Source organism: Lissotriton helveticus, chromosome 8 (genome assembly GCF_964261635.1).
Source record: "Lissotriton helveticus chromosome 8, aLisHel1.1, whole genome shotgun sequence".
NCBI lineage: Eukaryota > Metazoa > Chordata > Amphibia > Caudata > Salamandridae > Lissotriton > Lissotriton helveticus.
The window spans coordinates 1,298,314,342-1,298,341,382 of record NC_136069.1 but is presented as its reverse complement, the minus strand read 5'-3'; the positions used below and the strand labels follow the sequence as shown (position 1 = coordinate 1,298,341,382).

Here is a 27,041-nt window from a genome sequence, read left to right as displayed (position 1 = left end):
GACAACAGGCCAGCCACCTCGCGCCTCGGTGCTCTTCTGCTCTTCCTGCTCCCAGCAGTCCCATCACGTACTTCCCATCCAATCCAGATGCTGCTGTCATGATATGAGAGCAGTGTGGGGATTGGCCTGAGTGGACTGGTTTGACGCTCCCTCGGGCACAGGGAGTATGTGTTGTTTCTCCACCTGGCTGTGAAACACAGCTGGTTTGGAGAACCCTAAATGCGCATGTCTGTTTGGCTGGCATTAGGCAGCCGGCCAAACAGACATGCACATTTGCAAGCGTCCACCACTCCTCCCAGCCCCTGCCCTGTCAACAGAGGATTGCCTGGCCCTGCCCCAGACTTAGCAGCATTGGCTGCCAATCAAAATTAAAGTAGAATAAAATGGTTTTATTATTGTTTTATTTTTAATTCTGCACTAAGTGGGGCGATGCTCCACTGCCATTAAGTAGTAGCTGCTGCTGGGGGTATTGCCATATTATCCTGCATTCCGGGGTTGTGAAACTCAGCATGAATATTTATCCCACAGTCTTGACATTTACTGTGTCCAACAGTATTGCACCAGATTTCCGCAGTACTCATAATGGGCCTCTTAGTGGTCTGTAAGTAGGCCCAATCTTAACCCGGGTATGGGGTAGTCAAACAGCTACCAAACAGTTCACCGACGAACTCAAGAGCTCCAACAAGAACTGCCGAGCCCTCGAGAAAGCCTGGCGCAGAGACCCAACACCGGACAACATGACTGCCCTCAAGCTAGCCACCCGAAAACACCACCAACTGATTCACGCCACCAAGAAAACTGCTTTCAAGGAACGACTGGACAACAACGCACACAACAGCAAGGAACTCTTCAACATCGTTAAAGAGCTCTCCAACCCCAACGCCGGAAACAACGACATCACCCCTTCACAAGACCTCTGCAACTCCCTTGCCTCCTACTTCTACAACAAGATCGCGGACATACACAACAGCTTCAGCACTCAACCGACGCAAGCCACGACCGAACCACCGCCCCCCACCACCATCCTCCGCGCCTGGACCCCGATCAGCACCGAAGACACCGTCCGCATGATGAACTCCATCCTCTCCGGTTCTCCAACCGACCCCTGCCCTCACCACGTCTTCAACAAGGCCGACGCTGTCATCGCACCCCACCTGCGGGACATCATCAACACCTTCTTCGACACCGCTACCTTCCCGGAGAGCTGGAAGCACGCCGAACTCAGCGCTCTACTTAAGAAGCCATCAGCCGACCCCACCGACCTCAAGAACTACCGCCCCATCTCGCTGCTCCCGTTTCCTGCAAAAGTCATTGAGAAGACCGTCAACAAGCAGCTGGCCGCCTTCCTCGAGACGAACGGATTCCTCGACCTCTCGCAGTCTGGATTCCGAGCCAACCACAGCACCGAGACTGCCCTGATCGCAGCCACCGATGACATCCGAGCCCTGCTCGACAACGGAGAAACAGCGGCCCTCATCCTCCTAGACCTCTCCGCGGCCTTCGACACTGTCTGCCACCGCACCCTAGTGCAGCGCCTCAGCAACGTCGGAATCCAGGAGAAGGCACTGGAGTGGATCATCTCCTTCCTTGCCGGAAGGCCACAGAGAGTCCGCCTCCTCCCCGTTCAGGTCAGAAGCCACCGAAGTCATCTGCAGCGTTCCTCAAGGCTCCTCGCTCAGCCCAACCCTCTTCAACGTCTACATGAGCCCCCTCGCAGCCATCGCACGCCAACACAACCTCAACATCATCTCCTACGCCGACGACACCCAGCTGATCCTCTCCCTCACCAACGACCCCACCGCAGCCAGAGCCAACCTACACGAAGGGATGACAGTCGTAGCCAAGTGGATGAGGAACAGCCGCCTGAAACTGAACTCAGACAAGACGGAAGTCCTCATCCTGGGATCCTCACCCTCCGCCTGGGACGACTCCTGGTGGCCCCCCGCCCTGGGCAGCGCACCCAAACCAACAGACCATGCACGCAACTTGGGCTTCATCCTGGATTCCTCCCTCTCCATGACCAGACAAATCAACGCCGTCTCCTCGTCATGCTTCAACATCCTGCGCATGCTACGTAAGATCTTCCGGTGGATCCCCACCGAGACCAGGAAGACGGTCACCCAGGCCCTCGGCACCAGCCGTCTGGACTACGGCAACTCCCTCTACGCCGGTACCACCGCCAAACTCCAGAAGAGACTCCAGCGGATCCAGAACGCCTCAGCACGACTCATCCTGGACATCTCCCGTCGCAGCCACATCTCCGGACACCTGAGAGACCTGCACTGGCTCCCGGTCAACAAGAGAATCACCTTCCGTCTCCTCACCCACGCACACAAAGCCCTGCACAACCAAGGCCCAGGATACCTCAACAGCCGCCTCAACTTCTACGCTCCCACACGCCAGCTTCGATCGACCGGCCACGCCCTCGCCACCGTCCCCCGCTTCCGAAGAGCCACCAGAGGGGGAAGGTCCTTCTCCTACCTGGCCGCCAAGACTTGGAACTCCCTCCTGACCCACCTCCGCCTGACCCAGGACCACCTCGCCTTCAGGAAGCAGCTCAAGACCTGGCTGTTCAAGCAGTAGCGGACCCCCCCCCTACCCTAGCGCCTTGAGACCCTCCGGGTGAGTAGTGCGCTATATAAATGCCTTGATTGATTGATTGATTGATTGATTGATTGATTGACTGTAGTTCAAAACAGGTGAAACGTACAATTCGTTTGAATGTTGTGTTAATATTCTAGGCCGGTTTCTGCTCACCCAAATATATCAAATGCTAAAGAGAGGGTCGCTCATGAACAGAAACAAAATTATCCAATGGATGATGATGATGATGACAGCAATTTGTAACATACACAGCTACTCCCAAGGAGCGTCCTGGCATGAGTGGAGTCCTCCCTGCTTGGATATGTTCAACCTGAATTTCACTGTGGACATGGAATTCAAACTACCCTGCCTGGGAAAGGCTGGCATGGGCAAGGGTTTGGGGGAGCCAGCAGTCCTAATGTCATTGGACTTGTTAGCAGCCATCTAAGAAGCGTCTCAGCGCTTCTTTATGTATCCCATGTGTCATGGGCTGACATGGGCCCAGAGAAAGAAAGTTTTGCTGGTTTCTTTTTTGTGGGACCGTTAATCAAGCTTTTTAAATCCAAGCGGTGGAACCCTGGAGTACCCCACATTTTCTTCACTCCTCTTCATTGGGTTTGTGTTTCTATTGTCCACAAAGAGTAGGTTGTTCAAGGTGGAGTACCAAATGTAAACCAGTTACACCCAACTGCTTTTGCAGCATGAGGTGGTTGAGTAGAGCAGTGGTAGGTTTGCACAGTCCTGTGAAACCCCAAGGTGAATGGGGAGAGTAGGCCAACATCTCAGGGTTTTAGAGGCATTAGTGCTCGATTGACAACTTTCTCCCCGATTCCTTTTGCCTAGTAGAAAATTTGGGTCAACTGACTTGAGACATTTCTGTGAAAATCAGACAGGTGGGGCGGGGGAGGGGCGATCTGCAACTCTTGCTGGAGCTTGTGCAACAGACTAGACAGCCTTAGTGTTCAGTACACTGACACTCGCTAGGGCCAGCTGCAGTTTTCTAAGAAAAATATTGGGCCCTGAAACGTATTCTATTAAAAATTAAGTACAGGACACCAGACTGAGGCCTTTCCTGGTCTTTACACTGATCCTTTTAAGTTTAGGTTATGCAAATTATATATGTTTGGGTTTTCTGAACATGAGATCACAAAACTGTACATGTTAAAAAAAACTACACATGCATTTTGATTTTCAGCCTGAGGAAAGAGTGCCCATTTGCTATAAGACTGCATCTCTTCACTTCCACACAGCCTTACCGACCTAGAGGCCATTGATATTAGAAGGCTTTGCAAGGTTCAAATACCCTGAGGCCATATATATGACCCCTGTGACGCAGGCCTGCACAGCAAGTCGCCTTGCTACGCTGCCCTGCATCACAGGGAAAGGGCAGGAATTAATCATATTTATCCATTACACCGCATTCCTGTCCTTTCTGTTTGCGCTGGTGCCATTTTGGCAGCCTAGTGCAAACGCATGCACCTTTACACCATGGTGCAAGGATGCCTGTGTTCTAGGCAAGAATGTTTTTGGGAAGGAAGGGCCTTCTTCCTGCACACAAAAAATTCCTGAGAAGCGTTTTCCTGTTTGTATGTGTGCTACAGAGTGCAGCACACAGAGAAAGAGGAAAAAATGAGGAGAAATATCTGTATTGCCTCACCTGGAGAGGTGTATCTTTTTGGCGCACTCCCAGGTTTGATAAATCTGGGAATGCGTAAAAACCATGGGAGTTGCATGGGAACACCCACACAATGCCCATGGAACGTCTCCTTTACGCAGAGAAATGCAACACAGCAATTTGCACTGCGTTGCTTTACTTCATATTTCTCAATCAATGCATAGTGGCTTTGCCTGGCTTCAAAAATACAACTTTAGCTCTTGCACCACTTTGTGTGGTGCAAGAACGATGCAAACCAGGACTTAAATAGGCCCCTAAATGTAAAGAAGTGCCTTCTGTAGGAGAGAAAGGTGCTAGTTAAGGTATTAAACTCCATATTGGTTTGCTCAAGACATCCTTAGTCTACCAGGGACAGCTATATCTTCTGAAGGATTTTTGATGCGTTGCTCTTTGAATCAAGGAGTAGGCAGTAATTCTTTCCAAGGTGGTGTCTGTTTTTTCTTTTCTCCAGTGATTTCCTCGTTCCAAGCTTTGGTGTGCATATTATTCTAAAGTACTAAAATAGATTAAAACAGAATAATAATGAAATGTGAAAATATCAATTGATGTGTAGCAAATAAAGATAGTCACACAAACAGTTTTGGTCAGTAGGATCTGGGGAAAAGCAATGAAACGTCGGCGAATATGAAGGGTCACCACATGCCAGAAAGAGGTAAAGGAATCGGGCTGGCCTGCTTTACCTTGTGTTATTTTTAAGTCATTGTTTCCTATGAATCTGTAAATGTAGGTCACATGATTCCATATTCTTTACCACACGGAGCAGAGCAAGTATCATCACAAATCTGGGTGTATCTGGTGTCCTCATAAAGCTTACTTAAAGCTCCTGCACTCCCGCAGGTCATGCTAGCACCAGTCAACACAGTTTAAGGGACTACGGCAGCCGGCCTTTTGTGTGCACTATGATTGTCAATGAAGTCAGAGTCAATTAGCCAGTGGCAGTTGCTCCCAGATCACTTACCTGCTGGCCGGCGCCTCTCCTCCGTCCTCTTCCTTCTTTGCCAGCAGGAAGCACCCAGGATCTTCTAAGCCAATCACAACGCTGCAATGCCCATGGAGAAGATGCAAAGTGCACAGGGCTGTTTGGCTGTCCCAAGATGGGCGGCCAAACAGTCATGCGCACTTAGAGAGGGCCACTACTCCTCTCCCCAGCCCCGCCCCTTCTAAACTGCCTCAGCACAGAAAAATACGTTGATAATAACATTGCATTATCATTTTATTTTTCCTTTTTTGCAATGTTGAAAAGCATTGGGGCGCGCTCCTCCGCGTTAGCGGAGGATCCGCCCCTGCAATTAGCTGAAGGAGTTTACACAAGGTAGATGTTGATTTAGTACTCTATAGATATTTGGAAATATAGATTCACACAATAAAATATGTTGTGTGGGCATTATAGCAACATCCTAGCAGACAAGCCTCATACCACAAAATGGCAGTGGGTCTCTTATTACTTATTAAACTCAGCAAATTCCAGAGTACTTTTGCTGTCTGAAAATATAGTGAGACACCTGCCTATCAAGCGCATGGCAATCATACAAGTGTTCCCTTACTACTGTGCACGCTGTCTTACTGCGTAAAATGCCTGATATTCAGCCCTGCACCAACTTGTTGAAACACTTTTGTTGCAGTTTGTAGCATAGCCAATTACTCTCACAAACAGCGGTCTGCTTGACACTGAGATGTTTTAAGGCATGGGCAAAGTGGGCTCTGGCCCAGGGCCCCAGCCTTTCAGGGACCCCCCCCCCCCCCCCCCCCGGATAGAGCCATCTCTGTTATGAAGAGTCTTGCCCTGATGTCCTTAATTAATTCTTAAAGAGATTGTTTTAAATATTGTTTTCCTTCGATTGGCGGAAAAATAAATTGGCGCCTTGATGCCCTTGGGCTAAGTTGCGCGATAAAAACTCCCTTCATCAATTCATTTATTTTGTAATGTAGGTGATGTGTGAGATTCTATTATATACATTTTGCAGACAAATGGTGTGTTTATGTTTAAAACAACATCCATAAAAAAAGTTTCTTTTAGATTAAAACAGGACCTCAATGATGAGAAATGGGAAGTGGTCACAGAGACTATTTGTAGTAATATAAGTGAGCTACTGCTGCATTACAATATTGGAAACACACGTCCCTGTCCCTGAATATTAAACATAAACACATTTAGAAGTTGGACCAGTGTGCTTGTGCATGGTCAGTGACCTAGTCAAAGAGGGCGTGAAAGAGCTGACACTGGATCATAAATTCAAATCTGTTCCGAGCAACCGCCCCCAAAATACGGTTGGCCAGGCCCCCCAAGATCCTTAAAATGTCCCTGGCTAGGCATCCGTACTTGTTTATCAGTCATCTTACTTTGTGTTTGCTTAACGCTGAGCTGTGCTATTTTTTTTAATTTATTTATTGCGATTTTATATAGCGTGAACTTTACCCGAAGGTGTCAGAGCGCTTTACATAAGAACCAGTTGCAAAACATAAGGACTTAGGATTACATGCGTTACATAAAAGATACAAACAGAAAAAATTGCAAATGTACAAGTTGTAAAGTCACTCAAGGAAGAGATACGAATGGATATACTCTAAGAGTCACATAGGAATGGTAGAGAGTACAAAGGTCTACTGCATATACTAGTGATTAGAGTTATCTCTATATACATAGGGAAGGGATACATACAAATGGATATACTGTAAGAGACACATAGGAATGGTAGAGGGTACAAAGGTCTACTGCATATACTAGTGATTAGAGTTATCTCTATATACATAGGGAAGGGATACAAATGGATATACTCTAAGAGTCACATAGGAATGGTAGAAAGTACAAATGTCTACTGCATATACTAGTGATTAGAGTTACCTGTTTACGAGTAATATCTGAGTTTCCTCTCGGTTGTACTGTCTTTAACCTACTTCACTTCCCTTTGTCTTTGTGCTCAGAGGCTCCATGGTGCTCTCCCATTAAGGTGAAAAATGGGCACGCGAGCTGCAGAGCGCCTCGAGGACACTACTACAAAACCGTGCGGGGGACCGCATGCGACATCCACTGTCAGAAGGGCTTCGAGCTGCACGGTCCCTCGCAAATCATTTGTCAAGAAAACAGACGCTGGTCGGACAAGTATGCCTGCAAACGTGAGTAGACTGAGTTATTAACTTTGCTTTCAGCCAAATCTCTTTTAGGAGCAAGGGATGTTCTACAATCTGATTATATTTGTCATTTAAGATGTAAATGTAGATTAAAAAAGAACACTTGCATGTAGAAATGTAAAATTTGCCATACGGGATAAAGAAAAAATAGATAGTTATCTTTGCCTACTTCTGCTTTGCTAACAATCACCAACAATAGACATTCTAGAATGCCCTTTTATGTCAGCTTAGGTTTTGAGACTTATAGTGACATCATTCACCAAATGCCCCTTTCAAGATTCTCAGAGCATGACATGGCATATATGAGGGACAGAACTTGCTTTGTGAATATCATGTGTTATATACACACACACACACCAAACGTGGCATGAAAGTAGAACTTTACTCAGAAACCTGCTTTTGTTGGTTTTGTTTAAATCCATTCAGTTGTTTTTGAGATATTGGTGTTTGAAAAGTTGCGGGGGGGGGAGGGGGAGAGGGGGAGGGGGCTCTGTCAAACAAATGTTTAATTGTTTGATACATTTGTGAAAGGCTAGAGAAGCCCTCTGATTCATTTTTTTTCAACGTTTCACCCTGTAAAATAAATGCACCATGCCCCTTAGGGGCCACTCTCAGAGGATTTGACCCAGTGGTTTGTAGTCAAAGGAGTTGAAAACTAGAGTACCTTAAAAGAAAAAAGTGCTAATAAAAGCAGATGACTCACAAGTCAAAAGGAAATGGATTCAACCGCCAATTTGTGGAAAATTGCATGTTACTCTCGAATTTTACAATGGATGCAAAAAAGGCAGACTGCAAATTAACCTCCTATACAGAGAAGTGGCTCAGTGGGGAATTGCCCCCCCCCCCAGAGCAAGTGGGGTACAGGGCCTAACTGCAGTCCAGGCCGGGCACCAACCCCTGCCGTGCATAGCTGAAGACCAAGCACTATAGCGCTTGTGTGCCTGTTGCAGTTTGCAATCAACTCCTGTTCCGCACAGCCAAAGGCCATCATGTGCAGCGAGGTTGGCCAACCCATGCTGGGTTAGTCACAAGCCCTGCTGCAGCCAGCCCAACACCCACTGCTCCGGGGCGATTACTGTACGCAGCGGGTTGCCCACCTGTTTCCAACCCCCTACGCCACACGGGCAAGTCCATGTGCTCAGAGGGGGATGTGCACCCAATCTCGTCTGCGCACAGCCAAAGAGTCACTCTAACTGATAAATAAACTCATGAGAGTGAATTTCATTCTATTTTGAATTCCCTTTCTGTTTAGGTTTTGTTTACTAGCCTCTGTCAACGTACTAGCCAGACTCAACTCCCCCTTTACCATTGCTGTTTAGGGGAGGCTATTGGGAATTTTTAAGGAAAGCAAAATGGCCTCGTATACAAACTAAAACCTATAAGAGCTGTGGAAACTCATGACAAGTGTGAAAGAGGGGGATCATATTCTCAAAAAACTCCTACTAACCACAGCCTTCTTAATCCAAGGCGTGAAATGTTAAAGTGTGACACAGCATCTGCATACCCAATGTGACTCTTCCACATATCCCCCATGATTTTTTGAGAATAACACTAATTCATATATCTGATTCCATTTTTAGAGATCCGCTGCCACTCACTTACCATGCCACAGAACGGGGGATTCAAATGTTCCGATGGGTCATATTTTGGCTCCCGCTGTGAATACTACTGTTCCCCAGGATACCAGCTGAAAGGTGACAGGGTTGTTACCTGCAGGGACAACAAGGCCTGGAGTGGGAGGCCAGCGACCTGTACTGGTGAGTAATTTAAGATGTGACTCTCCAAATTATATTTTCCATTTGCAGAAATAGGCAGTAAATGGTTAAGGCATGACTATCCTACATAGCATCCACATTGGATCATCTTGGTAGCCTTGGTTTTAACGACTTTAAAAAAAATCATCATCAACAAAACTGGCGCAACTATGTTGTGATGCTACTCTTAACAACAAGTTCTGATACCAATCTTTAGATTTCTGTGTGATTGTCTTCCTGCTAGGTTGACCTAAAGCGTACCCACAACAACTTTCGCTGCTCCGCATCCTCATCCTCTGTTTCAGCCGAAGGTTGGGTGTGACAATGTTGTCTTTCCTGCCAAATATAACATTATACTTAATATGTTCCCTTTTCTTGCGTTCTGTGGTACTGCCATTTTGTGGCATGTGGCGTGTCTGCTATGATGTTGCTTAAGTGCCCACATAAAAGATGTTATTGTGTGAATCTATATTTCCTAATATCTATGTAGTTCTATATCAACATCTGTCCAGTGTTCTTTACAATAAATGTAGCTTCTAGAAATCTTATCGGGAACATTAGGATATTGCCTCTAACCACTTTATTTATCGTTTTCCACACCACAGTATGTTCCATATGGGCACTTTTAATGACCACTTCCTTTTGGGCAGGTATTAACTGATTATACTTAACAGCATTTGAAGTGAATTTCATAAATTGCTTTTCGGTCCACAGTGCCCTTCACACAAGTATTATTAAAATAAATCAAAATTAAAAATGTAAAATGCAATTGCAGTAAAATCATAAACTACCATATAGGGTTCATTAAAAAAAGGATACTATATTTAACAGAAGATTTATTGTGCACAGGATTGTTCAGTCTTATAAATAACCACGGTGACTCTGTGCATTTTTATTCACTGCCCTTTCACTCGGGTGGTGCTCAAATGAAGAGAAGCACTACAGGCCTTAAACAGCGAGAAGGCAGGCTCTCCTGACCAAAGTTCAAGAAAAGGAAAGGTCAGCCTAGTATAACAAAAAGCCATAGGATTGCATCTTTTCAAACCTGAGTAATTAAAGACATTATGCTTTCAACATAAATCTCTATTGTTCAACAGGAAACTCCATGTTATAGAGGTGGAAGGTTAAGAGTTTAAATGTAAAACTTTTCTGTCTAGATTACAGAACTATTATCCTAAAAGAGGTGGTTAAACACCTCTTTGGTTCCTAGTTATTAACATTGTATTCCAGTGGAATAGTTCAGAGCGCAGACCTCCAGTAAAAAATCCAGATCACTACAAATTCAATAATAGTGCATTCTTTGAACCTTATTACAGTTCTTGAAGTGCTCAGGAATAAAATCACAAAGACAGAGTGTTAAGAAGAAAAATCTGAGACAACATGTGCCTGGAAGTTCCTTCTTCAGCAGCAAAAGGATGAGATGCGACTTCCAAAGCACGGATGCTCACCTTCAGCTAAAAAAGATAACTCAAGGGAGAATGCGTGCTGCCAGATTTGTAATCAGTAACACTGGGGCTCTTGGTCGTGTGAAATCAAATTAAAACAAAGACAGAGGATAGCACAAACAAATAGACAGCTGAATATCCACGATCAGCAAAGTTGTTTAATATAAAAAAGTGTTTAATGTATAATTAGTTCAACAAGCAATCTTCATCATAGTTGTTCAGTTGTTCTAACAATAGTACAGCTACAGCCGACACGTGTTTCGTCGCTTCTCTTGCGACTTTTTCAAGGCTCCAAAAGTACATATATTCTGGAAGTAGAAGAACGTGTTTGTCCTGAGAATAAAAGTTCATAGGTAGTTCAAATTCTATTTACCAGATCATCAATAATTCATGTAAAAGCGGTATGACGTGGCCGGAACGTAAAAGTATTGTCCCCAAGAATTCGTATTCAAAGTTCCTAAGTAGTTGCAGTATAATACTTTCACAAGTAAGGTCAGATGTGCAGCGACATCTTCCAATACGTAGTTAGACGTCAAGGTTTTAGCGTCAGGTATCTAGAGTGATGTACTGGTATTTCGGGCCGCAAAAGGTTGGAAGTCTCCCGTCCGTTTACCCGCTCGGACTGAGAGCGGGTAAACAGACGGGAGACTTCCAAACTTTTGCAGCCCGAAGTACCAGTACATCACTCTGGATACTTGACGCTAATACCTTGACGTCTAACTACGGATTGGAAGATGTCGCCGCACATCTGACCTTGCTTGTGAAAGTATTATACTGCAACTACTTAGGAACTTTGAATACGAGTTCTTGGGGACAATACTTTTCCGTTCCGGCCGCGTCATACAGCTTTTACATGAATTATTGATGATCTGGTAAATAGAATTTGGACTACCTATGGACTTTTATTCTCAGGACAAACACGTTCTTCTACTTCCAGAATATATGTACTTTTGGAGCCTTGAAAAAGTCGCAAGAGAAGCGACGAAACACATGTCGGCTGTAGCTGTACTATTGTTAGAACAACTGAACAACTATGATGAAGATTGCTTGCTGAACTAATTATACATTAAACACTTTTTTATATTAAACAACTTTGCTGATCGTGGATATTCAGCTGTCTATTTGTTTGTGCTGTGCTCTGTCTTTGGTTTAATTTGTATTTGATATATGCGGAAATTTTCTACATATATTGTGTGATACAGCAGGTGGCACGGTATTGTGACATTGAGCACACTTGAATTATAGTGAGATTTTTTCTACTTTATGGGCTACTATAACTGAGGTGCTGGCTTTTGAAATTACCCATTGCCACCATTTTCCCTTCTCGTGTGGAATCAAACCTGGTAATATAGATTTCCTGAGAGGCAACAAAGCACAGATTTCAGAGATGTTTCCATCCAAGACGTTATTCCATCCACAACTTTTGCTGTAATGGCTTTAGGTCCCCCACGCCTAAAAAGGAAAACAAATCAACCATAACAAAATGTCCCCTCAAAGCGGACCTCTGCTGAGGGTTCTATTGGTTGAGACCTCGACTCATGGGCTCCTGGGAATTCTCAGTAAGAATCAGCTTCCCTATAGGCTGAGGGACCACTGATGACCCACAATTTGTTGTCAGTCAAGCAGAAACTACCAGAACAATAGGGACTGCTTTGAAAAATAAGAGATTTATTGGCGAAAACAGAAAAAACACGTATGCAAGCAAAGCGTGTTCATGAAGTGGGGGTGGCGGGGTGCTGGAACCCAGACCATACCATCCTTACCTCTGCTCTGTATCAGTACCTACTACCTGGTGGAAAGTGAGGATTCGCAAGTGCGAGAAACTGCACAGCACGCTGAATGTCACATGCGGAAGTAGGGAAAGTCTTTGTGTGACCTCGAGCTCTGGAGCAGAGGATCGCAAACCTCTGCCGGACATAGAATAGAGATCGGAAAGATGATCAGCCCAACCACCACTGTAGGTGGATGACGTGAGTGTTGAGGTCATAAAAATAAACTAAACCTATTGTAGATGTGCAGCAATCACGTTACCAGTAGAGTTGTGCAGCACTCCTTTACAAATCATGCTCCAAATGTGATGTATTCGTGTGCACAATTTCACAAGTGCAGTGAATGGTTGGTAAGGAACAAAGGTGTAGCTATGTTATAGGTAGTACAAAGAAGCTGCCTAGTGAACGAACGGTCAATACAAAGGCTAAACACCGAAGTGTATCTATGCATTCGGATATCCGCAAATTACATTATGGGGTTGGCTAGTGAGGACCTTGATAAAGGTCTCGTTTGTATAACTTGCACCAACTTTTTCTCAGAAACGTCATTTCCAGGCGCTGGGAGGCTAGTGGGCCTTAGAATCTTGCTTCTTGGAATGCTGAGATCTCTATATGGTCTTCTTTCTAATCAGCAGTAGGACACTTCGAAGGTAAACTCTGCAGCTCTTCGATGTATTCCTGCACGCGCTCTCAGTGAGTTCATACTCGCCGCTGGCATCTGCTATGATCCAAGACAGACTCACCTTTCCAACCGGTCGGTAGTTTGGGTTACGGTAAATATGGGCGACAGTAATATCTGTTATTTACGGTACTTAGAAACGCAAGTGGTGCGTATAGATAGTTTAATACAACAAGATAATACACAGATACTTTATATGAGGTGTATATTTTATGAATCATTTTTTTCAAAACTGACTGCCTTGCACGGAATTTGTTTCCAGACAGGCAGCCTACTTTAATTGTCCTGCAATGTGAGATGGAGGTCCTGACGTGCCCGAGCTCATGTTTTGTCTCCTCTCCGCTTCATCCCTTTCCAGACTGAGTAGCAAAACTTGATTTCCTCCTGCTTCTTAAGCCGATGTTATTACTTGAAGCTGGCATGTCAAGTTTTGGACATAATGCGAAACATATTTTTCCTGCAGTGCTGTCATTTTTACTATGGCCAGAGGGTGGCAGAGAAGGCGAACTTTTCGTCGTTTGTGTTTTGTTTAACATTCCTACACGGGAACTGAAACTGAGCACAGCGGAGCCTAGGACTACCGAATGGATTTTAAAGAGTTAATAAATAGAATTCAAAGATTAGGGCCTGATTTAGAATTATGCAAACGGGTAGCTTTGTCACAAACGTGCCGGATAACCCGCCTGCCGTCTTACAAGTGCCATATAAGATAATAGCACTTGTAATACTAAGGACCGGATATCGTTACCTTTGTGAAGAAGTAACCCTTCTGCTGAACTCGGCCCTTACCTAAATAGATTACAAAGAGGAAACAGTGCAATGGTTTAAAAAAGATCGCCTTTGTCGACTTGTAAAAGTACACAGGCAATTAGGTGCTCTTTATTATATCACATTAATTATTTAGGTTTGAGATGAGTCCGAGAGTTGAGGTAGAAGATATCTTGAGAGAGGTATAGGGTTTGAAATAGGGTTGTGCATTGAATATGCTGAATTAGAAGAAAAGTAATCAATATATAGAGCCAAAAGTAATACAGATCCATAAGTACATGGAAGGTGTATAGATGCATAAAGGAAGGTCGGTTATGTAGATTAAAGATGCATTAAATAAACTCTGGCTTTGAAGTGTTGTACTTTAAATTGGTTTTATTTATGTAGATATATTTTTGAGGCTTAGTAGTGATGCAATTGTAGATAAATAGTTATGCTAAAATAATTTACTTAATTATGCAGTCACTTATATAATTGTTAAAAACATAGAATAATGTAACTTTCAGTAATATGTACATTTGTTAAGCAGAACTAATAGATATCTACATATAATAATTTTTGTAAACATAAGTATTCAACACGTTTATACAAAGCATTGAACATATATAGGTATATATTTATAGTAGAAATAAATCGTTCTATACATAGAGATTTGCTGTATATTTCTGTCTGTTTGCATATGGTGGTTATGCGGGGATTAGCAAATTCTTGAATAGTTTTCTGAAGATAAGGTGTTTATCCGTGGATCCTATGTTGTGGTGGTAAAGAGTTCCATAGTTTGGCTGCTTTAACAGAGAATGATAAGCAACCCATTGTTTTTTTCATGTATCTTGGTATTTTTGAGGCGAGGTGCTACTCTAGAGCGGAGGTTCCTTTTTTAACGTGTTTGGTAATTTTATTCCTGATGAAGAGTGGTCCAGTTTCATGTATTGCTTTGTGGGTGATACAAAGCAGATTGAACATGGATCTTCTGGCAAATGGTAACCAATGTAGGGCTTTTAAGGCAGGGGAGATATGTTCTTGCGGTTTTATATGTAAGAGTAGTGTTATGAACCCCAACGTACTCCGATATAGGCCTAGGTAGTTGAAGAACATTTTACCTACTTTAGTCATTCCATTGTTCTGCATAGCGGTTCTGGTGCTGACCTTTTACCTAGTTAGGTGCCTCATAAATGTTGTGTGGTTTTCTCAGAAAACTAGCCTCATTTATTTTGCATGCAGATTCTCAGTATCACAGAAAGATTACCATCTTCTGCATAATAACTCTGTATAAGGGTCACCACTATTGTCATCCTTGGCCGACATGCCCACAGTACCATAACACACCTAGGTAGAACCGCTGAGGGTACCTTTTGGGTATATAGGTACCACATCTTCGCTGGGAAAATCAGAGGAAAAGAAGCTTCCGTGCTGACATGAGAGGTTGAGGTCCCTGTACACAGACACTCCAGCACGCAATGGTCTGACATCCCTTGCGGGGTGTCCAACTCGAGACCAAAACAGTGTCCTTTGTTCTCTCACATCAGCTAATAGAGTTGGCTCTTTCTTAGGGGATTTCTTGGCTCTACACCTACATACATGCCAGGTACACCCAGGTACATCTAGTTAGTGTTACATCGTAGGAGTACATATTATTACTGTCATGTATCTATATATATATATATATATATGCATCTATTCACTGTTTTAGCACTATGGGAGAATTCTACCTTTTCTTTACTCCGTTGGTGCTTATAACCGTGTACGTCTGTTTCTGTCTAATGGTTGTTGCAGTACACGTATTATATACTAGAATGACGTTGGTTCAATAAATGCTTACTGAACACGTACCCATCGTTTATTCTGTATATCTCTCTGAGAGCAAGAGAGCTTGAGTGACTGAGCGAAAAGTACTGTACTGTTTCCACGATCCCCGAGGGGTCAGGGTTGGCATGTTCGATAGTTGCCAGAAACTTTTCGCTCCTTGGTAAGGTTGTGGGGCTTGGATTGGCACTGTGAACTAGCTGGTCTACAGACTAACATATCCTTTGGGGGTGTCTGGAATCAGATGACACCAATCCCTTAGTTTATGTTGTCTATACGGTCAGATCCTATATAGATTTGTAGGAACTACACAACAGTTGTCTGGCAGCCCAGTTCTGAATCCGTTGTAGTCTTTTCATGGTCATTAAAGGTGATCCGTGGTAGAAGCTATTGGCGTTATCGAGTTTGGAAAAAACAAGAGAGCTAGTAGCCTGGACCTTGTGTGGAAATCCCAAATGGTGGAATATTTGTCACAGAGTTTTTATAGTAACAAAGCTGATCTTGCTAGTTTGTCCACTTGGGCATTCATCGATAGCTTGTAGCCCATGGTCATTCCGAGGTTTCCTACCTCCTTCGATATTTTAGGCAGTGTCCCAGATCATCAGGCCACACGGCAAGCGGATCATAATGTTTCCAATCGCCACACATGAATATTTCTGTTTTGGCAGCATTCAATGTGAGATGGCTCCATATCCATTGTTCCACGGCTCTTAGAAAAATGAAAAGTGGTGAGATTCTAATGTATTTGGGGCATTGCGGTGGAGGACTATTTGCATACCATATACATAATTATGGTACGTAAGGTGAAGCTGATCGGTCAGTGCTTGTTATGACTTCATGTAGATGTTGAAAAGCATGGGCGAGATAGAGCCTTGAGGGACCTCTCCTTTTGTGAAGTACGGTTTGGACGAGAAAGGGGGTTTTGGATAACATTAGTTCTGTTGCGAAGATAGGATGCAATCCTTTAAAGAGAAGTCTCCTCTATGCCGGCTTCTTTGAGTCTTTGTAGCAGAGTGTCAGGTCAACCATGTCAACGGCAGCCGAGAGGTCCAAGAGAAGTAGCGCAGCAACCCCATTGAAGTCAACTGTGTTCTTCAGGTCATCCCAGATGTCAAAGAAGGCAGATTCAGGTCCTATGCCTGGATGGAATCCCGTTTAGAAGTCTGAAAGTGTGGCATTCTCATCAATGAATTGTGACATCTGGATGAAAGCTGCTCTTTCTATCAGTTTGCCCAGGAAAGGTCCATTTGAAATAGGTCTGTAGTTGGCAGGGTTCAGATGGTCCAAGTCTATTTTCTGCAGTAATAGGTGCATGTATGACTTTTTGAGTTCTAGGAATATTCCAGTATTTAAGGAGTTGTTGATGATTCTCCTTACTGGAGTGGCAGCAGGGGTTGTAAGAAGAATCGTCTTGAAGGTTTGCGGTGGACCAGGGTTAAAAGGGCTGCCGGCAGGCCTGCTTGCTTTGAACAGGTCCATACATTTATCTTGTGAGATGTGTTGGAAGATATGGAGAGGCTGGGTAAGAGTATACTTGGATTGTAGCTCTGTGAAAGGGTTAGTTCTGATGCTTCGTCTCTGTTTTAACGGGTCTGCTTTGTCCGTGTAAGTATTTGTCACTTTGTCTATGAACTCTTGATTAACGGGATGAGCTCCTTCTAGGCAATTTGGTTTGTCAAATTCATTGAGAATTTTATAGTTTTCTGTATTTGCACATTTATCATTTTGAAATCTGTCTGAATTGTATTTTTTCTTTGCGTTTTTGATAGCTGACTTGTACAATCTGTTAATTTTCTGTAGGTGAAGTTTGTCTTGGTTGGAATTTGTTTTGAGCCAGGCATGTTGCAGTTTTCTAATTTGTTGTTTTATCTTTTATCTCTTTATTTCTCAAAGGTGCTTGTTTTCTTTTGTTCTGTTGTGTGGTTTTTAGTGGTATCAGGATATCAAAAGTTTCCTGTAGCCACTCATAGTATTTTAACAGAATTGATTGTTTCTAGATCTCTACTGGATGTTCGTTGTGTTTCTTAGTGCTCCAAATTGAGTTATTTCCACAGCCGATAGGCAGATGCACATTAGGTGGTTTTAGGTGCGTCAATTAGGGTTGTTTTATGTTGGAAGGCAAGCAAATGGTGGTCTGACCAAGTGACCGGAGTCACCATTTGAAAGGCAATTAGTGCTGTATTAACAAAATCAAAAAGAACAATTGATGGACAGAATGCAGAACAATGTCATACATTCACCAAGTACAGAGATCTGGGCCTAAATCCATCTTTTTTTTGCTCTCCATGCCATTCCAGTTTGGACCCAGCCATATGCAAATCTGTCTTGACCCTGCGCCCAATGGGAACAGTCCAGCCCGAACTGCCAGGCCAGGTCCTCCCTGAACTGGAAACAAGCATCCTAGGACCGGTTTCGGGCTTTCAGCCCTCATCAGCAAGGATAGCTTGATTCCAGTGGCATAGAGAGTACAGGACTCACGTCTGGGAATACCCGTCCCAATTGGAGTGACTAATGCAGATCAGTTGACTGGGGGTGAGTGCTTGCAATGTTCAACACTCCGTCCATCATCCCCTTTGGTTTGGCTTTGTTCACCCTAAGTTGGCAGGGTATGCCCCAACATGGGTCCCTTGCTCACTTTGCCACTTGATTCAAGATAGCCTGGCTGATGAGGGCTGTGAGCCCTCAAACCGGTCCCAGGATGTTTGTTTCTGGTCCAGGAAATATATGGTTTGGCAGTTCGTGCTGGACTATTCCCATGAGGCACAGGGTCAGACTGATTTGCATCTGGCCACGTCTGAACAGGGGTGGCGGAGTGAGCTAAAGAATGATGATGGATTAAACACAGATCAGTTGACTGGGGGTGAGTGCTTGCAATGTTCAACACTCCGTCCATCATCCCCTTTGGTTTTGCTTTGTTCGCCCTAAGTTGGTAGGATATGCCCGACATGGGTCTCTTGCTCACTTTGCCTCTGGATTCAAGATAGCCTGGCTGATGAGGGCTGTTAGCCCGAAACCGGTCCCAGGATGCTTGTTTCTAGTCCAGGGAAGACATGGATTGGTAGTTCGGGTCGGACTGTTCCCATGAGGCACAGGGTCAGACTGATTTGCATATGGCCATGTCTGAACTGGGGTGGCGGAGTGAGCTAAAGAATGATGATGGATAGAACCCAGATCAGTTGACTGGGGGTGAGTGCTTGCAATGTTCAACACTCCGTCCATCATCCCCTAAGTTGGCAGGGTATGTCCAGATGTGGGTCCCTTGCTCACTTTGCCACTGGATTCACGATAGCCTGGCTAATGAGGGCTGTGAGCCCGAAACCGGTCCCAGGATGCTTGTTTCCGGTCCAGGGAAGACATGGTTTGGCAGTTCGGCTGGACTGTTCTCATGAGGCACAGGGTCAGACTGATTTGCATATGGCCATGTCTGAACTGGGGTGGCGGAGTGAGATAAGGAATGATGATGGATTAAACCCAGATCAGTTGACTGGGGGTGAGTGCTTGCAATGTTCAACACTCCGTCCATCATCCCCTTTGGTTTTGCTTTGTTCGCCCTACCTTGGCAGGGTATGCCCAGACGTGGGTCCCTTGTTCACTTTGCCACTGGGTTCAAGCTAGCCTGGCTGATGACGGCTGATTAGCCAGAAACTGGTCCCAGGATGCTTGTTTCCAGTCCAGGTAAGACATGGCTTGGCAGTTCGGGCTGGACTGTTTCCATGAGACACAGGGTCAGACTGATTTGCATATGACCATGTCTGAACTGGGGTGGCGGAGTGATCTAAAGAATGATGATGGATTAAACCCAGATCAGTTGACTGAGGGTGAGTGCTTGCAATGTTCAACACTCCGTCCATCATCCCCTTTGGTTTTGCTTTGTTCGCCCTAAGTTGGCAGGGTATGCCCAGACGTGGGTCCCTTGCTCACTTTGCCACTGGATTCAAGATAGCCTGGCTGATGAGGGCTGTGAACCTGAAACAGGCCCCAGGATGCTTGTTTCCGGTCCAGGGAAGACAAGGTTTGGCAGTTCGGGCTGGACTGTTCCCATGAGGCACAGGGTCAGACTGATTTGAATATGGCCATGTCTGAACTGGGGTGGCGGAGTGAGCTAAAGAATGATGATGGATTAAACCCAGATCAGTTGACTGGGGGTGAGTGCTTGCAATGTTCAACACTCTGTCCATCATCCCCTTTGGTTTTGCTTTGTTCGCCCTAAGTTGGTAGGATATGCCCGACATGGGTCTCTTGATCACTTTGCCTCTGGATTCAAGATAGCCTGGCTGATGAGGGCTGTTAGCCCGAAACCGGTCCCAGGATGCTTGTTTCTAGTCCAGGGAAGACATGGTTTGGTAGTTCGGGCCGGACTGTTCCCATGAGGCACAGGGTCAGACTGATTTGCATATGGCCATGTCTGAACTGGGGTGGCGGAGTGAGCTAAAGAATGATGATGGATAGAACCCAGATCAGTTGACTGGGGGTGAGTGCTTTCAATGTTCAACACTCCGTCCATCATCCCCTAAATTGGCAGGGTATGTCCAGGCGTGGGTCCCTTGCTCACTTTGCCACTGGATTCACGATAGCCTGGCTAATGAGGGCTGTGAGCCCGAAACCGGTCCCAGGATGCTTGTTTCCGGTCCAGGGAAGACATGGTTTGACAGTTCGGGCTGGACTGTTCTCATGAGGCACAGGGTCAGACTGATTTGCATATGGCCATGTCTGAACTGGGGTGGCGTAGTTAGATAAAGAATGATGATGGATTAAACCCAGATCAGTTGACTGGGGGTGAGTGCTTGCAATGTTCAACACTCCGTCCATCATCCCCTTTGGTTTTGCTTTGTTCGCCCTACCTTGGCAGGGTATGCCCAGACGTGGGTCCCTTGTTCACTTTGCCACTGGGTTCAAGCTAGCCTGGCTGATGACGGCTGATTAGCCAGAAACTGGTCCCAGGATGCTGGTTTCCAGTCCAGGGAAGACATGGCTTGGCAGTTCGGGCTGGATTGTTCCCATGAGGCACAGGGTCAGACTGATTTGCATATGGCCATGTCTGAACTGGGGTGGCGGAGTGATCTAAAGAATGATGATGGTTAAAACCCAGATCAGTTGACTGAGGGTGAGTGCTTGCAATGTTCAACACTCCGGCCATCATCCCCTTTGGTTTTGCTTTGTTCGCCCTAAGTTTGCAGGGTATGCCCAGACGTGGGTCCCTTGCTCACTTTGCCACGGGATTCAAGATAGCCTGGCTGATGAGGACTGTGAACCTGAAACAGGCCCCAGGATGCTTGTTTCCGGTCCAGGGAAGACAAGGTTTGGCAGTTCGGGCTGGACTGTTCCCATGAGGCACAGGGTCAGACTGATTTGAATATGGCCATGTCTGAACTGGGGTGGCGGAGTGAGCTAAAGAATGATGATGGATTAAACCCAGATCAGTTGACTGGGGGTGAGTGCTTGCAATGTTCAACACTCCGTCCATCATCCCCTTTGGTTTTGCTTTTTTCGCCCTACCTTGGCAGGGTATGCCCAGACGTGGGTCCCTTGTTCACTTTGCCACTGGGTTCAAGCTAGCCTGGCTGATGACGGCTGATTAGCCAAAAACTGGTCCCAGGATGCTTGTTTCCAGTCCAGGGAACACATGGCTTGGCAGTTCGGGCTGGACTGTTCCCATGAGGCACAGGGTCAGACTGATTTGGATATGGCCATGTCTGAACTGGGGTGGCGGAGTGAGCTAAAGAATGATGATGGATTAAACACAGATCAGTTGACTGAGGGTGAGTGCTTGCAATGTTCAACACTCCGTCCATCATCCCCTTTGGTTTTGCTGTATTAACAAAATTGACATCTTGGATGTGTCCAGCGATGTGTGTGGGTTTATGGACCATATGATGCAGGTTTGGTTCTTCTAGTGATAAAGATCAATTAATTTACAATGGTCAGGCGATTTCAGTAGTTGTTTCCTAAGTTAAATTTGCCCGGCGTAAAACGCCTCTAATACCATACGAAGTTATTCAATAAAGAGGCAGGCGCTGGAGACTGGAAGACAGGAAACAAGTTTTATTCCGACGGAGTAGAACACGTCAGATCGGACAACAAGGTATCGTCTCGAGGTGCTCTCTCTACCTCTCTGAGACCTGGTCTTTTATACACTGGTTCAAGACATGTGGACGCTCTTTATTACAATAACGGCATTTATGAAGCATGAGAATGACATCAGAACGATATCCTCGACACCCCCCAGTTCCAGCCCATTCCAACACATGACAACAGTAGAGACCCTTTCCCCTCATATGATTGGGAGGGGCTATCACGCAGCTGAGTGTTCTGCCGATTTCTTTGGAATGTGTGCGCCTGATCGAATCTCCGGGGGTGGGGGTGTCATGATCAATAGTGGCCTCTTTCAGGAGAGGCGAGTGCATACAGTAATGGGCAATAAACTGTGTCCTCGGGCTAAAGGATGACCAGCAGTCAGTGCTGACGTTCAGGCTCAGAGGAAGAGGTCATCAAAGGAGGGGTATTCATGGACGGAAAGGAGGTGTTGGTCAGGCGCGGGGTGCGATTCTTAGGGACAGAGTCATGCGGGAGGGGTGGGCTCATGACTCGCGCATGCGAGTGCGGGGGCAGCCAGGGTGCGCGGGGAAGGCTTGCATGGTCAGGGAAGTGTGCTGACGGGTGATCGTGAACAGGGAGACCATGGTACCTAAAATGGCTGTTGTGTATGCTCGTACGTGGGTCTGCAAGATGGCGTAGATGATGTTCAATACACGAACTAAAATTCCACAGTCCTCCCTTTAACATGTCTCGCCAGCTTGTCAGTTCGGATCGATCCCCATGAGACCACGCACCTCTACCTCGTACAGGGGACTCATGTGCTCAGGTTTAAAGTTCAAAGTCTTTGGGCACATACAGTTGAAAATGAGTGCACATAAAGATGGTAAACATTGAATACCTAAACAACACCCACATAGTATCATGATTGGTATCAATATAAACGTGAACAGTCTCCATCCCCAGTTCTTTAAAGTGTCCCAGAACCAGCCTCCAAGCGACCATCCTTCCTGTTCCTGGTGAACCTCCGAGGACAGTCTGTGGAGGTGTTCGATTGCTTTGTAGACTGAAGGTGAGTTATCTGGCACGTAGGTGCAACAGCTGGAGCCGATGATACGGCATGCACCTCCACGGTCGGCCAGAACCACATCTAGAACAAGACGGTTTTGAAGAGCCACCAGGCGGACTGCCTGAAGTTCAGCCGTGTTGTTGGCGAGGATGCCAGCGGTGATATTAATTGTTGTTTCTAATGCCTGAGTTAGGTGTCGGATTGCACGGCTATTGGCCATTGGTCCCCACAGAGGAACAAGTCCCTTTGCTGCATCCAGGAACTGTGCTCCGGTGGAGTCGGCTTATTCAACATCTCCAGCGCGCTTTTGCCGGTGGTGGTTGGCTGGGGCCACATACGTGGGAGGAAGAATGAAGGCGATGTAGCACGTACCCTTCCAGCCTTTTGGGAGCCACGTGTAAGCTTTGGTGCCACAAACAAAGTACATATTCGGAGAAGCAACAAAGGAGGGGGGGTCAGCTGAGGCCAATGTTTTGGTGATGCGGCAGGAACTGTGACCCACCAGCTGCGTTCCTTGTCCTTTGAGGCATACGAGTCCTGTGACATTGATGACAGACAGGGCCGCAGTCAGGGTGGCAGCCGTTTGTTTCCGCAGGTGGGAGAAGGTGGATCTGGCTGGATTGTGGAGCACCTGCATTTCAACCCTTTCTTTGGCAGGGATGTTCGTAAGGAAGGTTGAACCTGAAATTGTGGGACAAAAGGGCTTTCCTGTGTTGTTCAGCCAGAACCCATAGTAGAAGTGCGACACTGTCTGACCAGAAGCGGCGTTGTCCTTGTGGCTTTCTTGCATGAGGATCAACCAGGCGAGGCAAGAGCCGTGAACTGAGAACGGTGAAGGAATAAAGGGGATGGAGTGTCCGGTAGCATGTGGGAGCAACCCACAGATCCAGCAGTTTGTGGCGTTTGCAGCAAGGTTGTGCTGGTGCAACAGTTGTACAAAGAAATTGTTCCAGAATTCCCTACGCCTTTCTCGAAGCTGAGGTGAAAGGGTGATCAGGTGGTGCTCTTTCACGGTGGTTGGCAACATTTGGTGAGCGGGTGTGCTTTCCTCCAGGATCCAGAAGGAAGTCATGAGGAGGAGGCAGAATAGGGAGATAATGAAGAAGGCGATTGTCTTTGATTTGTGCAAATTGTCAGTTTTTGGATTCCTATAGTGGGTATTTCCTGTTGCTTTCGACGTCTTCTTATCTGGCGCTTCCATCATCTTCTTATCTGGCGCTTCCATCATCTTCATCTTCAAGGTGCTCGGTAGTGGGCAGAACCACAGACTTAGTTTATCTTCTCTCCAGGTAACCCTTGGTTGCTTTGGGTCACCGTTCTGAGATTTTTAACTTAGTCAGTGGCCTACTTAGCCGAAGCTCCCTCCTTTCGACGCAGGAAATACCCTTCTCGAGATGGCACAGTGGGATCAGAGTGTTTTGAAAGTTCAAGTGCCTCGGTATCAGGATAGCAGTTCAATGATGGTCGGTCTTTGTTCAGGAGCTCTTCCTGGGTGCTGACGTTGTCTGTCGTGGCCAGGGTCGAGGAAATCTTCTTGCAGTGGTGCGCATGCAGCCAATTCTTTTTCCCCTCCACTCGAAGAGCCGTCCGAGTGGTGATCAGTACTTGCCAGGGGCCCGTCCACCGGGGTTCCAGACTCTTCGCTCGTTGAAAGTTCCGGATCAGGATATAATCCCCCGGTTGGATATTGTGACCGGGACCCTTGGAAGTATCGGGAATGGCCTGCTGCACCTGTTGATGAATGACAGACAATGTCTTAGTTAACTTGTACAAATAATCTGACAGCAGGACGTCGGGGACGTCATGAATGGAGGTTGGTTTGGGGGCAGTCCAGAGGTTCATAGGCCACCCAAACACAACTTCGTAGGGGGTCAAGTGGTGCTTAGTGGGGGTGGAGCGCATCGATAGTAATGCCAGTGGAAGGGCATCTGGCCACTTAAGCCCTGTGGTGGCCACTATTTTTGACAGTTTCAGTTTCAGTGTAGCGTTGTGTCGTTCAACCAGGCCAGCGGATTGGGGGTGGAAGACCGCATGGAACCTTTGTTTGACCCCCAACCCCTTCAGGATAAGTTGGATAACTTCAGCTATGAAGTGGGGGCCATTGTCGCTCCATAAAATTCGACAAAGGCCGTAGCGAGGAAAAAACTCCTTCAGTAGTACTTTAGCAGTAGTCATGGCAGTGTTATCACGGGTCGGATAGGCTTCCACCCATTTGCTGAAGGCACATACAATGACTAATACGTACTTCAAGCCTTGGCACCTCTCTAATTGGATGTAATCCATCTGGAGGACCTCAAAGGGGTGGTCGGGGATCCCAAACCCTCCCCGGGGTACCACAGTTCCTTTCCCGGGGTTGTGTTGTAAGCAGATAAGGCACTGTTGGACTAGGCGTTTGGCTGAGTCGGGGATCTTGCCGTTGTGCCAGACTTTGGAAATGAGTTCGATCATGGGGCAGAACCTATGTGTGCAGGGGAATGTGCCATTGTCAGTATGGGGATCAAGTATGCATCAGGCAGCAACCATTTGTTTGTGTCCTTTGTCCGCCAGCAGCCTTCATCGTCCCTTAGACCCACCCGTGCCCACTCAGTCAGTTCGTGTGGTGTGCTGGTCGATTGGATATCCCTGATCGTTTTCCTAGTGTTGGTCCATTTTTCTGCTTGTGACCTGGTCACATACATGCGTGTCGTGGCCCTATTCTCAGCTGTGGTTCGGGCAGTGATGTCGGCTAGTGCGTTTCCCTGTCCAACTAAATCTGTCACCTTCTTGTGTGCCTGACATTTGATCACTGCTAATCGTGTGGGGAGAAGGACTGCTTCAATCAGGGCGGAGACTAAATCTCCGTGAAGGATGGGTGTACCATGGGACGTCAGGAATCCCCTTTCCCTCCACAGGATCCCAAAATGATGAACTACCCCGAAGGCGTACTGGCTGTCCGTGTAAATGTTCGCCGTGGTTCCTGCTGCTATGATACATGCTCGTGTGAGGGCAATTAGTTCTGCTGCCTGTGCGGATCGTTGTGTGATGCAAGCAGTTTCAACTACCGTTCGAGCAGTCGTTACCGCATAGGCAGCAGAAGTGGTGCCGTCTGGGATTTTGATGCAAGAGCCATCTACCCATAGTTCTCCGTCAGGATCTGTGAAAGCAACGTCTCGGAGGTCGATTCTACTCCTAGTCTGCTCGTCTGTGAGAGTCACGCAGTCGTGTATAGGGGGCACATCGGGGTCATTTTCGGGCAAGGGTAACAGTGTAGCAGGATTTAATGTCGTGCATCTCTTCAGAGTGATGTGGGGCGCAAGCAAAGTCAATTCGTATCCTGTCAGTCGTGCACTAGTCAGGTGTTGAGTCTTTGTCTGGTTCAAAAGCGTGTCAACTGCATGGGGTACTAATACTGTGAGAGAGTTTGAAAGTACAATTCCCTCACTCTGTCGGATAGAGACAGCAGCAGCGGCTACTGCTCGAAGGCAGGCTGGTAGAGCTCTGGCGACTGGATCAAGAGTGGCAGAGAAGTAGGCACAAGGGCGCTGTTTGGCGCCGATGGGCTGAGTCAGAACAGACAATGCGCATCCCTCCCTTTCGTGAGTGTAGAGGGAGAAGGGCTTGGAGTAATCTGGTGTTCCTAGAACGGGTGCCGAGCAAAGGGCATCTCGCAACTCCTTAAAGGATGCTTGGCATTCGGGGGTCCACGGGAGTGGGAACGGAACATCTTTGGCCAACAGGGAAAGTAGGGGTTTTATAATGAGACTGAAATTTGGTAGCCATTGTCGGCAGAAAGAAGTAAGGCCTACTAATGAACGGACTTGCTTCTGTGTTTTTGGAATAGGGGTGTCTAGGATGGTTTGGATTCGGTCGGGTGTAAGTTTTCTCCCTTCTTTGGACAGGAGATGACCTAGGTATGTTACTTGGGACTGACAAAACTGCAGTTTCTTTTTGGAGACTTTGTGGCCATTCTCCGCGAGAAAGTGCAAGAGTTGGACAGTGGCTGTGATTGCAAGTGGAGTGGTGTCGGCCGCCAAAAGGATATCATCGACATATTGGATCAATACCACTCCATCTGGTAGCTGGACGGCGTCCAGCTGCCTTTTTAGGGCCTGGCTGTAAATGCTGGGACTTTCAGTGTAGCCCTGGGGAGCTATACAAAATCGGTATGAACGGTTTTTTAAAGTGAAACCGAAGAGATAACGGCTGTCTGGATGGATGGGGATAGAGAAAAATGCATTTCTAAGATCTATAACGGTGAAGGTGGTGGCAGTGGACGGGATGAGGGTCAGAATGGTGGCGATGTCTGAGACTACGGGGTACTGTGGCACCACCACTTTGTTGACTTCTCGCAGGTC

At 46.3% G+C, this 27,041-nt stretch overlaps 1 protein-coding gene across 2 annotated transcripts in view; it reads left to right on the top strand.

Moving 5' to 3' along the window:
• SRPX (sushi repeat containing protein X-linked) overlaps positions 1–27,041 on the top strand; it is a 464,109-nt gene that overhangs the window by 248,333 nt on the left and 188,735 nt on the right. For both annotated transcript variants that reach the window (XM_078658263.1, XM_078658262.1), the window contains 2 exons: positions 7,181–7,372; positions 8,968–9,144. In XM_078658263.1, coding sequence (XP_078514389.1) covers positions 7,181–7,372; positions 8,968–9,144 — 369 coding nt within the window. The remainder of the gene's footprint in view (positions 1–7,180; positions 7,373–8,967; positions 9,145–27,041) is intronic.